Source organism: Somniosus microcephalus, chromosome 6 (genome assembly GCF_052327205.1).
Source record: "Somniosus microcephalus isolate GS21.2 chromosome 6, FLI_Smic_1.0, whole genome shotgun sequence".
NCBI classification, from domain to species: Eukaryota; Metazoa; Chordata; class Chondrichthyes; order Squaliformes; family Somniosidae; genus Somniosus; species Somniosus microcephalus.
This window is the reverse complement of record NC_140992.1, coordinates 48,487,706-48,501,150: the sequence shown is the minus strand read 5'-3', so window position 1 is coordinate 48,501,150 and position 13,445 is coordinate 48,487,706. Positions and strand designations below refer to the sequence as shown.

Below are 13,445 nucleotides of genomic sequence, written 5' to 3'. Positions count from 1 at the left end.
GTACTGACAGGTCCAAACTGAAGTGCTTCTCTGCTGTTAGGGGTTTTCTCAGTGGGGTCAGCAACCATGGATGCCAAGAATAGCTCTTATCTCCTAAGAGCCACCCAACCAGTGTTTCTGCTTCAAATAATGTGGACGCTGTGGACAGTGAAAGCATCATGGCTGTTTCCTGGATAATGACTACAGACATGCACGATAATGTTTCTGTGGACAAATACCACCTCACTTTTAACTGATTGCAAACCATTTTTGCTTCATGAAGGCCATGGTATTGATGGGTAAGCCCTGGTGCCCACATGAGTACCATTTTTGCCTTCATGAAACACTACCATCCAGTGAAAGCTGTGTGTTCTGTCCAGATGCTTTGTCATTTCCACAGGAAATTGATGAAGGTGTTGCACCTTGTAAACACGGAGTTTGCCCCTTCCCCGATACAAATGCATTGAGAACTGCATGATGTAACGGATGTCCCCTGGGGTCGCCAGAAACAAGCCATTATAAAACCCTTTAGGTTGTCAGTTTGCCAGCCCATGTCTGTCCTTGCCTCAGGATTCCTTTTAATTAGATGATTCCCCCAGATCTGAATGTACTTTAAAAAATATATAGGCCTGGAAATTCTGCAAGGACTCTCCAAATTTCCCAATATAACTTTGGTGTGAGATTGGTGAAACCCCTGGACAAACAGGGTAAATGGCATTGTCCACTGAGGTGACGATAAGCTCCATGGTTGACTGCAGAGTGTTGATGGTATTCGTGGGAACCACACACACAAGTTGGTAGTGGATGCGACAATACCCTCTGACATGTTCTAGAAGTTCTCTGGCAGACAGTCCAATGAGTTCAGCAATTGCTGAAGTTGGGTATAATGTGAGTTTTGGATAATTTGACACGATTTGTTCATAACTACAGTATATTAATGGAAAAAACTAACTAACAGTTATTAACAGTAGAATAAATGGTTTCAAATGACTTAGTTATCAACTCCAATAAACTCACTTCTGTTGGGTCCAATTTGGTAATATGGAATGGATCTTGTTTAAATTGTGTATACATTTTCAAATATGGGGCTTACTTGTGTTTTTTTTCTCAGAATTTAGCGCCCGCCATTGATTGGTTGGATTATTTATTATTTGGACTGGCGCCTGTGGACCTGAATGAGACAGAACCTGTAGTTGTCTATGCCAAGGAATATCTGCAGTCGGTGTCTGACCTTATTAATAATACTGACAAGAGGTAATTGCAGATAACTTGTTAGTTGGTACCTGGCGCTTTGTTTAATTGTGTTCATTTTGTCCCCTTCTTGTACGAATTAAGACAACTGAACTTATCAAGGTAGTTGTGTAATTACTTGATAACAAATAAAATGTCCCCAGACTAGATTTTGAAAGCAAAAGCTTGCTAAATAAAGCACCCCCACAAAGAACATTTTTAGGTTTTCATTAAGATTAAGGACCTGATTTTAACTCTGGGCGGGTTTTTGGGAGGTGGGTTGCAGGGGAGAATAAACTCAGCCGACACTCCATAAAACAGGTCTGGGATATGTTAACTCCCTGGCGTTATTATAACCTCATAGGTAGGTTTCCCACCTGATTGGCTGACACGATGGGAAACCCGCTCACTTTAAGAACGGCAGAGGCCTATTTAAAGCGACATTGCATCACTTAAAGCAAAGTTGCATTCCCTTCTGCAAGCTAGAGGGATCTGCATGTGGTGAGAAGCAGCAGGTACTGGTGGCCCATGAGACAGCGCGCTGGTGGTGAGGTCCTCTCCCAGCTTTGCTGAGGAGGATGGAGATATGGACTTAAGAGGCTCAGCAATGAGAAGAAAATTGTTTGCTTCACATAGGCAGTTATATCAGGCATTGGAAGGCCAAGCAAGGAGTTTCAGCACTACGGCTAAAAGTATGGGTGAGGAGTCCAGAACAAGGGGGCATAACCTTAAATGAGAGCTCGGCTGTCCAGGGGTGATGTCAGGAAGTACTTCTTCACACCAAGGGTAGTGGAAATCTGGAACTCCCCCCCACCCACCCCCCCCCCCCCCCCCCCCGCCCCAAAAAAAGCCATTGAGGCTAGGTCAATTGAAAATTTCAAAACTGAGATTGATGGATTTTTGTTAGGCAAGGGTATTAAGGAATATGGAACCAAGGCAGGTAAATGGAGTTAAGTTATAGATCAACCATGATCTAATTGAATGGTGGAACAGGCTCGAGGGGCTGAATGGCCCACTCCTGTTACAATGTTCCTTTGCAAGAAGCATATGAAGCACCCATGATAAGCAGTGAGTGCTTAATGAGGGTAACTAAGGGGAAAAAGCCAGAAAGAAGCAAATTGCCAGCTCAGAACTCCCTTTACACTAGCACGTAGATCCTAATGACCTGAGTGCCTGCAAGTGACTGCCTCATGACATGCAGCTTCCAGTCATATCATTAGTCATTTGTGAAGCCAACACCACTAGGTTTTACTCAGCAGGTGTGCCAATTGGCGGGACTTCAAACCTGACCAGTTAAAATTGCGTTGGGGTCCTGATGACATCATAGAACCCTGATATGAATTTATTCAAGAGGCACCTGCCTGTTTCTAACAGGTGCATTTGCCACCTGAATCAGCTGCTGAGTTAAAATGGTGGTCGCTGGAAACGGGACGGTAAGTCGAATTTTTGCAATTTTAACTGCTCACCTGCCATCAGCAACCCTTTAAAAATAAGTATTACAAGGAATTGCGATTAATTTGGTTTTATCTTTACAATGCTCTTGTTACAATTAAAGGTTCATGATGAGTGAAGTACATCACACAATAACACCTCATATGTGCTTACACGGTTACATTGCCCAGGTACAGTATTGCCTTGTTTGCCGTTGAAATGTGCAATGACATTTGACCTGAAAATACTGAAAATGTGCACCTTAGTAATGGTGTAGAAATTCCAGCAAATTATGGCGCAAGTGACCTATGCCATTACGTGCGTCACGCCATAAATTGCAGGGACTATTGCGCTTAGCTTCGCCCCCAATTAAAATCAATGGTGAGATCGAGTTAACTGCATTGACACCACTGTGATCCACTTAGAACAGTATAGAATGACACCAGAGAACTCAGAATCAGTAAAGTATTCAATCGCTCAGCAGGTTGCCCGAGGGTAAGATTTTTACTGACTTGTTCCAGGGACTTAATTGAAACCGTAAATCTCAGTTAAGTAATAAAATAAATGTTTTGGCAGCCAAGCATGTTTTGATTTTCCCCCAACTGATAGTATTTTTATATTAATATTTCAGCTTGTGCGCTAGCCCGCTAAGCGTGTTTTGCAACCGGTAAAGAAATATGGCTAAGGATTGCATGCAGTTCGGGAGACAACCCTATGCACATGGGTCACTTCTTAATGCTTATTTATATAGTTATATATATATACTATGGTTTTAGTATAAACTCATCAATCAAATTACGCCCAACCTGGACATTCTGTCCGTACTATCTGCAACCCATCCCCACGTTATCAGATCGCAGCAATTGCTCCTAAATGCATTGCTGTTAAATAACCTGTTGTTGCGTTCTGTGTCGTGCCCCGGTACTTTCAATGTGTATCAGACATTGGCCACGTCGCTCCCGATTAGCTGTTATGTTCACTGTGGTGTATTCTAATTAGTTTTCCAGCAAATTATGGTGTGAATTCGCCACTGGAGGATCGGGGATACACAATTTATACTGGTTATATTACTGGACTAGTAATCCAGAGAACTGGACTAATGATCAGGAAACATGAGTTCAAATCCTGCCATGGCAGCTGGGGAATTTAAATGCAATTAAATAAAAAATTTGGAATAAAAAGCTAGTATCAGTATCAAGGTGACCATGAAACTACCGGATAGTCGTAAAAACACATCTGGTTCACTAATGTCCTTACCCGGTCTGGCTGATATGTGACTCCAGAACCACAGCAATGTTAACTGCCCTCTGAAATGACCTAGCAAGCCACTCAGTTGTATTCAAGAAGGCAATTATGGGTGGGCAATAAATGCTGGACTTGCCGGTAACGTCCATATCCCGTGAATGAATTTTAATAAAGTATCTGCGTTTAGAGGTGTCAGCGGCTTGTTTTAAAAGAGTCACATTTCAGTGAACTTGCCTGTACTGTTGTATCCGTGTGTTAATGGAGACACGGAAGGCAGGAGTTGGTTTCACAGGTGTTTACTGAACAAAGTCTGGAGGTCAATAACAGATACAAGACAATATACAGGCTTATATCGCCCGAGTGGCCATTACCGGCATTACAGTACACAGGGGGCTCTTAAAGACACATACACCACAATTCCTCCCCTTTTAGACAACCAGTACATAATATTTTAAGTAATCATTAATTAACATGTTACAATAACAATAATCTACACATTTGCTGCAGTTAATCAATTATAAGTCAGTCTCTCTGGAGGCTTCCTGACTCGGTCCGGATAACGCCTCGGTGGTGTAGTAGTTTCTGGTGGTGTAGTAGGTTCTTTTGGCAAGGCTGATTCAGCTTGAATGCCAGTGTCGGGTTCATCTGGTTCCAGTATCACCGGATCGGAGGTAGATACTATGGGTATCTCTACTTCATCATTAGGCGTATAGAGTTGTGGTGTAGGTTGTCCCTTTTCGGATGACTCTATGATCTGGTCAGCATGGCGCCTTATTATGCTTTCTCCAATGTCCACGGTATACATCAGCGGTCCTAGTTGTGTGCAAATAGTTCCAGGCTGCCATTTCTTGGTACGGTAGTCCCGGGCCAAAACTTGTTGACCTATCTGGAAGGTTCTAGTTGGCCTTTCATTCATGCCTTGAAATTGCCGGTTCTCCACGTCCCTTCTGATGTTTGGCTTGATCAAATCCAGCCGGCATCTTAGGCTTCTATTGAAGAACATCATGGCGGGAGTTTGGTTTGTAACCATATGTGTTGCATTCCTGTATGCAAACAAGAAGTTATCTACCTTATGCTGAAGTTTTATGTCTTCATTACCCATGGCCTTTATGGCCTTCTTGAAGGTCTGGACAAACCTTTCAGTCAATCCATTGGTGGCGGGATGGTATGGGGCGGACGTGTAGTGCTTAGCCCCATTGTTTTTTAAGAACTTCCTGAATTTTCGGACACAAATTGCGGTCCATTATCAGAACAGATCTGTTCAGGCAGCCCATTCCTGGCAAATATGGTCCTTAATACTGTGATGGTTTTTTCCGTGGTGGTGGAGGACATCTTTATTACCTCTGGCCACTTGGAGTGTGCATCAACCGCGATTAAGAACATTGAGTCCATAAATGGACCAGCAAAGTCAATATGTACCCTTTGCCATGGAGATGAGGGCCACTCCCATGGATGTAGAGGGGCTTGTGGTGGGGCGTTTTGGACCTTCTGGCATCCTAGGCAGCTCGTGGTCATTTCTTCGATGTCTCCATCGATACCTGGCCACCACACAAACGCTCTGGCTAGGTTCTTCATTTTCACTCCACCCAGATGCCCCTCATGAAACTCCTTTAGCACTTTATCCTGGAGTTTGGGTGGAATCACCACTCTGGATCCACACATCAAGGTTCCTCGGCACACTGACAGCTGTTCTCCTCTTTGCGAGAATGCAGGCAACAGTGGTTCGCCATGTGCTGGCCATCCCTTCACCGTTAAATCGTAGACTCGTGAGAGAGTCGTGTCATTTCTCGTTTCCTTTTCAATGGCAGAATTTGTTACTGGTAGACATTCCACTATGGTTGAGTGGAACATCTCCACTGGGTCTACTGTAGGTGCCTCTTCTACCGTTGGCAACGGTAGGCGCGATAAACCGTCAGCATTCCCATGCTGTTTTGATCCTTTGTATTCTGTGTCATATTGGTGTGCCCCTAGGAAAAGGGACCACCTCTGTAGCCTTTGCGCTGTCATAATGGGAACACCCTTTTTAGGATTGAATATGGAGACGAGGGGTTGATGGTCAGTCAACAAGGTAAATTTTTGTCCGTGTAGGTAATGGTTGAATTTCTTCACTCCCCATACCAGGCTGAGTGCTTCCCTGTCGATCTGGGCATAGTTACGCTCAGCTGAGTTCAATGAGCGTGACGCAAAAGCTATCGGCCGCTCCGAGCCATCAGGGAATCTATGCGATAATACCGCTCCTACGCCGTAAGGGGATGCATCGACACCAGTCTGATTGGCAGTGATGGGTTGTAATGAGCCAAAACTTCCTTGGACGTGATCAAGCCTTTGCATTTATGGAAGGCACGTTTACAGTCTTCGCTCCATTTCCAAATTACTCCCGTTTGTAGCAGTTCGTTAAGAGGGTGCAGAAGAGTTGACAAGTTCGGTAAAAATTTATGATAGTAATTTATCAATCCCAGGAACGACCTTAATTGTGAGACATTTTCAGGTGCTGGGGCTTTTATGACCGCTTCAATTTTTTCAGGTGACTTATGCAACCCTTCCTCGTTAATTATGTGGCCACAATATGATATTTGTTTCTGGAAAAATTCGCACTTGGGGCGATTTGCTCGTAGGCCCCGTTCTCTCAGCCTAGTGAGCACCTGCTCCAAATTGGCAAGGTGCTCGTTGTCGTTTTCTCCTGTTACAAGGATGTCGTCTAGGTAGCATTGAGTCCCCGAATCCCTTGGAGGACTTGCTCCATAGCTCTTTGCCAGATAGCTGGAGCTGATGCTACTCCGAAAACCAGTCGATTGTACTGGTACAGGCCTTTGTGTGTATTTATCGTGAGATACTTTTTAGAGGCCTCTTCAACCTCCATCTGTAGATATGCCTGTGCCAAGTCAATTTGGTGAAACGTTTCCCTCCGGATAGTGAGGCGAAAATATCTTCTATCCTCGGAAGAGGATACTGTACCGTGTGAAGGACCGGGTTTACAGTCACCTTGAAGTCCCCACAGATGCGAATTTTTCTCTGTTCTTCAGATTTATAATTATTCAATGTTTTCTTCATGACCGGGACGATGGGTGTTGCCCATTCGCTCCAATCTATCTTGGATAATACGCCTGCCTTTTCCAAATTCTCCAGCTCTGCCTCGACTGCTGGACGAATTGCGTATGGCACCGGCCTTGCCTTAAAAAACTTGGGAATTGCCGCATCTTCCACTTTTATTGAGGCGGTGATGCCTTTCAAGGTTCCTAGTTTCTGTTGAAACACTTCCTTGGCGTTGGCCAAGATGTCTTTTAATCGTTCAGGTATGACCTCATCATTTTTTTTCTTACTGGTCACCGTCAGTGCCTGAATGGAGTGCCAGTCTAAACGTATCTTCCTGATCCATTCACGTCCCAACAGCGGTGGACCACCATTTTGCAGAATGTATAAATACAACTTATGTATTTCCTTGCCGTTGTATACAACAGGCACCCTTATTTTCCCTTTGGGGTATACTTTATGCCCCGTATATGTTTTCAAGATAATGGATGTGTCTTTCAAAGGTGTATGCGGAAATAGCCGCTCGTAATCCCGTCGACTTATGACGGTCAGAGCTGATCCTGTATCTAGCTCCATTTTAACTGGGGACCCCGCTATCGTGAGGGTAACCCAAATGGTCTGGTAATCTTCTTTGGCAATTACATTATGTAATTTGAGACAGCTTAGTCTCTTGTTTCCGGAGTCGCTATCGCTCTTCTGGTCTTCGGAGCTACTGTCCGTCATCATTTGTACCTTTCTGTACTTTTCCTTATTGATTTTTTTCCTGTCCGTGGATTTTTTGTGTCCAGATTGGCATACACGTGCAATGTGTCCAATCTTTCTGCATTGCCTGCATGCTTTGTCCTTGAACCAGCAGTCCCTCTGGTCATGGGTGGATCTGCCGCAACAATAACATCTCTCGAAACCCTGTGTCATTTCATGGGTGCCGAAGTCCTGTGGCTTTTGCTGCATCTCTGCAGCTCCTCTTGCGGCTGCTTCGTATGATACAGCCATACTGAGCCTTGTCCAGTGTCAAATCTTTCTCAGAAAGTAGCCTTTTCTGTGTTCCTTCACTTAGGAGACCGCAGACGAATTTGTCTCGAAGAGAATCTGCCAGTCCTGCCCCGAATTGGCAGTGCTTTGATAGCTTCCTTAATTCGGTGAGGTAATCAGCGTTACTTTCATTCTTGTGCTGATTCCTCTTGAAGAATTTGAATCATTCCGCTATCAGCAGCGGTGTTGGGTTTAAGTGCTCCTGTAGGGTATCAGCAATCTCCTTAAAATTCTTGTCCTTTGGTTTGGCTGGAGTGATTAAGTTTCGTAACAGCCCTTATGTCCTTGCGCCCATTAGATTATCATTTTCTATTTCATTTGCTGTGCAATATACCTCCACTTTTTCCACATATGTGGTCCAATCCTCTATATCGTTATCGAAAGCATTAATATTGCCAGCCTTAGGCATCCTGAAAAAAAAATGGCGCCTCCCACGCTTTCCTTTCTTCCCTGCAGAAAAAAATGGCGCTTCCCGCACTTTCCCGCCGCTGCTGCTGCTGACAACGCTGTTTTCCGCGGTTTTTATTTACAGGTGGAGACTCGTTCCCGCCGGACTCTCTGAGACTTTTCCCTCCCTCTGCTTGTTCCGAACGCCGACCTGCTTTGCAGCGCCGGCCGTCTCCCGAGTGCTCCCCCCCTCTGTTTCTGTTTGCCTCTGCCTTCGCTGCTCGGCCCCGCTGCAGAGCCAGCCGATGGAGCCCCAACCCGCCGCCCAGGAAGGATTATTGCAGTACCTGCCACCAGCTCGGCTAGCTGGTGAAACCACAGTGTTTTTTTTTTCTTGCTTGCTTTTCTTCGACTTTCGTCTGAGGAATCGATCTCCTTGAGGTGCTGCCGAATTGCAGGTAAGTCCGTTTCCAATTCGTCGCCACTGTTGTATCCGTGTGTTAATGGAGACACGGAAGGCAGGAGTTGGTTTCACAGGTGTTTACTGAACAAAGTCTGGAGGTCAATAACAGATACAAGACAATATACAGGCTTATATAGCCCGAGTGGCCATTACCGGCATTACAGTACACAGGGGGCTCTTAAAGGCACATACACCACATGTACAAGTTTATCTATACAGAAAACTTTGTGTTATCCGGAGGTTAAATGTCCGGCAAGCTCGAGCCACCGGCAAAAATCAGGAGCCGTTTTGTTAGTTTTTTTTTTCCAACAGTCAGGCTCTGCAAAGCCTCTGTAGCTTAGCAACAGCTTCAGAGAGACGCTTCCAAGGTACGGGCCGACTGTTTAGAAGCTGTTGCTAAGCAACAGTGTTTGTTGTCAGATACGGAGATGAAAAGCTCCGTATGCTTCACCATTAACGCTGGTGTGTCCGGCAGTTTTGAGGGAACGGCAACAGCTCAGTGCCGGATAGCACAAAGTTTCCTGTATTTGGAAAGGGTCAGATTCACACACTAAAGTAGACAAAATGATTTCAATGCATGTCCTCTCACTCTGATGCCATGGTGTACATTGGTTTCTTGGTGCTGTCTTAGCTCCAGCTATTAAACTACAGATGACGTAGAGATACTTCAGTTCTGAGCCATGTAGTTGAATTGGTTTTAGTGGAGTTGAAGCAGCAACGCAAACTGTGATTGGGGTGTTCTTAATGTTCCTCAGAACTCAGCATTCAAACAATTTTAATAATACATATAAAAAAGAAACCAAACTGATCTACATTACAAAATATAAAACTAATATTTGTAAGTTGCACACCATTGTTTTAATTCATTTTTTTCTCAGTTCTATCATTTAAGATTTTATGTGTATATAGCGCATAGTTGTCATTCCTAGCCTTTTCTACCAAGACGGTATTGCATTTGACTCATTTTTAATCTTCCCTTGGTTAATCTTTACATTACCTGTCTTGAGCAATTAAGATTTTTACACTTTTATGCTCTTTTATACACACACAGTTGTCTCCCTGATTTTTTTGGGCTTTTCTCTTCTCTTGAAGTTGCTAGCTTACACTGGGTTATGGTTCCATGGGTAGTGGTTGTTTGCTGATGCATTCTTGACCATGTTTAGACAGTTAGGTCTCGATTTTTATGGGGGGCGGGAAGGGTGTGTGCGAGCCCGGTAGTGCACTTGGCCAGGTCAGGAATGTGGAGGCCCTGCCATTAAGACCATTTAAATAAAACTTCCTGGACTCCCACCCAACACCTGGCCAGATTCACTACCAGGCCAGCAGGCAGGAGCAGGTATTTAGCCATGTTGAAACGGTCCCCACCAGTCAATGGGCTGGGGTTCCCTTGGCATCTGTTCAAGATTCAGAAGGGCTGGGGATTCCCTGTTTGTGCTGAGACTGCGAGGGCTGGGGATTTCTTCTTTGCAATGCGATTGGAGATTGGATGGACGATGAGAGGGCTGAGGATTCCTCGAGGATCGGGGGATGCTGGGGTTGGGGTGTCCCAGGAGGGGGTGGGGGGGGGGGGGAGTAGACCACCTTTTAGTGGGAGCCTCACCCAGGGCCTGAATCGCCGCAGTAAATATTACGCCAGCCAGGAACGTAGGAGGATTTAGATTTTTATGATTTTAAACACTTGTCTAGTCCTTTCCTGCGCAATGGTCCGGGGGGGGGGGTGGGGGGGAGATGGAATGGCGGTTAGAATCGAGGCCCAAGTCTCAGAAGGTTTATCAACTTGAGGGCGTTGGGGCCCAGTCCTGCCTGACTCTTCTGTTGCTGACCTCGCTGAGTAAGACATTCAGTTAATTCTGATGAGCTCATCGGTCCAGTTTGATTTTAAACCCAGGCTTCAGCAAAGTGAGGACAGTATACTATCGTGCCCCCAAATTCCTTCTTTGAACAGCTTATTAGCAATCTGCCATGAGTCATATACTATAAAACAAGAATACAAGTGTCAACTGTACTTTTCCATTACTTCTCAAGAGTCTGGTCTATTAAATTACTTCAGTTTATCAGCCTATAAAGAATGTTTCTACGCTGATTTTTTTTGTGGATGGGTGACTATTCTTTTCTTCATCTTACATTGTGTTCAAAATTGTATTAAAATTACTTGTTTATGAAATTTTAGATGTTTTCTTAGTATCAATTAGTAAATAGCAGTTCCTTTATTGGGTTTTGCAGTAAATAGATCATTCAGTTCATATGGCAGTAAACACTATGTTGTAAATAAATATAAGTTAGATTTTGTGGAACAAATGCTGCATATTAGAGCATGGTCTATGTGTTTGGTTTGCTCATTAAGGCAAATAGTGAAGGAGTCATGTGAATTCTGAGTTTTAAATTAATACAGAATTGAATTAAAATGATTATACTTCAAATTAGATATTTAAATAATACTTGTGCACTTCACTCTTGGATGAAAATTTTGATGTACTTTAGAAAAGAAACATTTAGTTATGTGATTTAGATTGTGATATATATTGTATCTAAAGCTTAAATCATTAAGTTTTTAACAATGTTTTAAATCACTTAGCATTTTGAACAATTACATGATGTGGAATTTAGTGCAGAAGACAGCATCCAACTTGGATCAGCGGTTTGAAAATGCACAGGAAAAACTTCTGGAGACTTTGTACGGTACAAAGAAGGTGAGATAAAGGCTGGGATTTTACTAACTTCGGCAGGGCCTGTGGCGGGTCCCGACCCCGCTGCTGGCTCCATCCCGCTCTGTGAAATGAATTTCCCCTGATGGGGCTTGTTAAGCCTGCCCAGCGTGTTTCCCAGCCAATTAGAGGAAGCGGGTCTGGTGATGTCATTTGATGACGCATCATCAGCCGGTTTCCTTAAAGGGACCATGGCCAACTTTATTTTGACATTTGTGCTGTCAGTGTTCTACAGCATTGAGGTGCTGCAAACACTGACAATGACCGCACAAAGGCACAGGACTGCACCCAGGCTCTCCCATGACTCCCTCCATATGATTATGGAGGGAGTCACAGCACGCAGGGAGGTCCTCTTCCCTTCCCATGAGTGGAAGAGACCTCCCCAGGACACCAACACAGCCTGGTTGCACATTGCAGAGGAGGGCACAAGCAGGGATGTGGTCAGGGCCTGGGTGCAGTGCCGCAGACGTTTCAGTGATCTCAGTAGATTACAAAACGTTAATACAAAGCTACACTCAACTTCACCCTGCTGTGCCTCTGCCTTCCCTACCCTACTCCTGCACATCCTTACTCACACCAACTTACCTTGCACCTCCACCCATCCCTCTCTATCTATATTATCACATCTCCATCTCACTAGCCACCCCTCACACTCACCCTCATCCTAGTGCAATCATACCAACTAACAACACACAAGAGTAGGCACTTGGGTGTTTTATGCAATGTTCATGTAAATTTTCTGTTAATATGGTGTCCAACATTGAAACCTTTATTTTCAGCACTTTGCCTTATTGTATAGATCTGTGTTCACCTTTGGAAGTGTTTTTGTGAGTTGCAGTGAATGGTGAGACATAACGGTACCCACCGCAATGGTGATGAGTGTGAACGGAATGGCTTGAGCATTGTAGGGATGCTTTATGGTGTTAGGGTGGTGCTAACCTGGCGCATCATGTGGCAGCCAGGGTGTACAGTGTCAAGTGAAGTAAATCTGGCCATGGTGAGGCCGTCCCTGGCCTCCCGAGCAGCAATGTGGTCGGGTACTGTTGCCCTCTGTCCTGTACAGTATCAGTTGAAGGTTGGTGTTGTTGGTGCTGCTGGTGTGCCTGGTATTGCTGGTGTTGGGGCTGATCGTGGTGGGATTCTGAGGACCAAGATGAGAGAGTATAAAGGGCACCTATGCTGATGGAATAGATGGCAGGTGAAGTAGAGATGACTGAAGTGATTGTCAATGTTGAGAGGTAATGAGGTCAGACTGGATGAAGACTTGTGTAAAGACTTGCAGCATGGTGAATCTGTTGTGGAAATGCAGTGAGGAAGAGCTTGTGGCTGAGGGAAGATATCTCTGTACATTGGGAGCTTTTACTGTACATTTGAAGCTGTCAACTCAACAGCTGATTCAATGGCCACTGAACTCCCGCCTCAGCTTGACAGAAGTGGCCCACGACCAGCATGGACCCCATGGGCAAACTGTCAAATGCAAAAGGTAAGCTGAAAATCATTCTTAAGTGGCTCTAAACAAGCCACTAATTACCTGAATTGGGTTCCCTGCCACTGCTCAGTGCTGACAGACCCGACATTGGGAAAGAAGTGTGGCGGTGGGTTCACAGCGGGGTCCCAACCTGCTGTGGAAAAAAAAACACTTTTCCACCTGACTTGCCACCGATCGCGCCTGCTGACCCCCCGCAAAATTCCGGCCTAAGAATCTAGGTTGAGAGTTTTCAACTAATAAGGTGTAGAGATTAAACAGTCGAAATATGAGAGTGAAAGTTTATCTCCATAGTTACTGTGGTCTTGTGTCCTAGAACTGGTCACTTGAGCCTGTTTGTCATTTTCATAAGCTGTTACGTCTTGACATAGGGTGCAGTTCCACTCTTTACACTAAATTGCATGATCACTTAGGTGATTGCAACAAATATAATCATCCTTTGGAAATATAATTTCCG

General features: G+C 44.6%; 1 protein-coding gene across 5 annotated transcripts in view; it reads left to right on the top strand.

The window, feature by feature from the left end:
- The window catches only part of ece2b (endothelin converting enzyme 2b), a 280,796-nt gene that overhangs the window by 223,779 nt on the left and 43,572 nt on the right, over positions 1 to 13,445 (top strand). For all 5 annotated transcript variants that reach the window (XM_085990179.1, XM_085990178.1, XM_085990177.1 and 2 more), the window contains 2 exons: positions 1,091 to 1,233; positions 11,373 to 11,487. In XM_085990179.1, the coding sequence (XP_085846305.1) occupies positions 1,091 to 1,233; positions 11,373 to 11,487 (258 nt within the window). The remainder of the gene's footprint in view (positions 1 to 1,090; positions 1,234 to 11,372; positions 11,488 to 13,445) is intronic.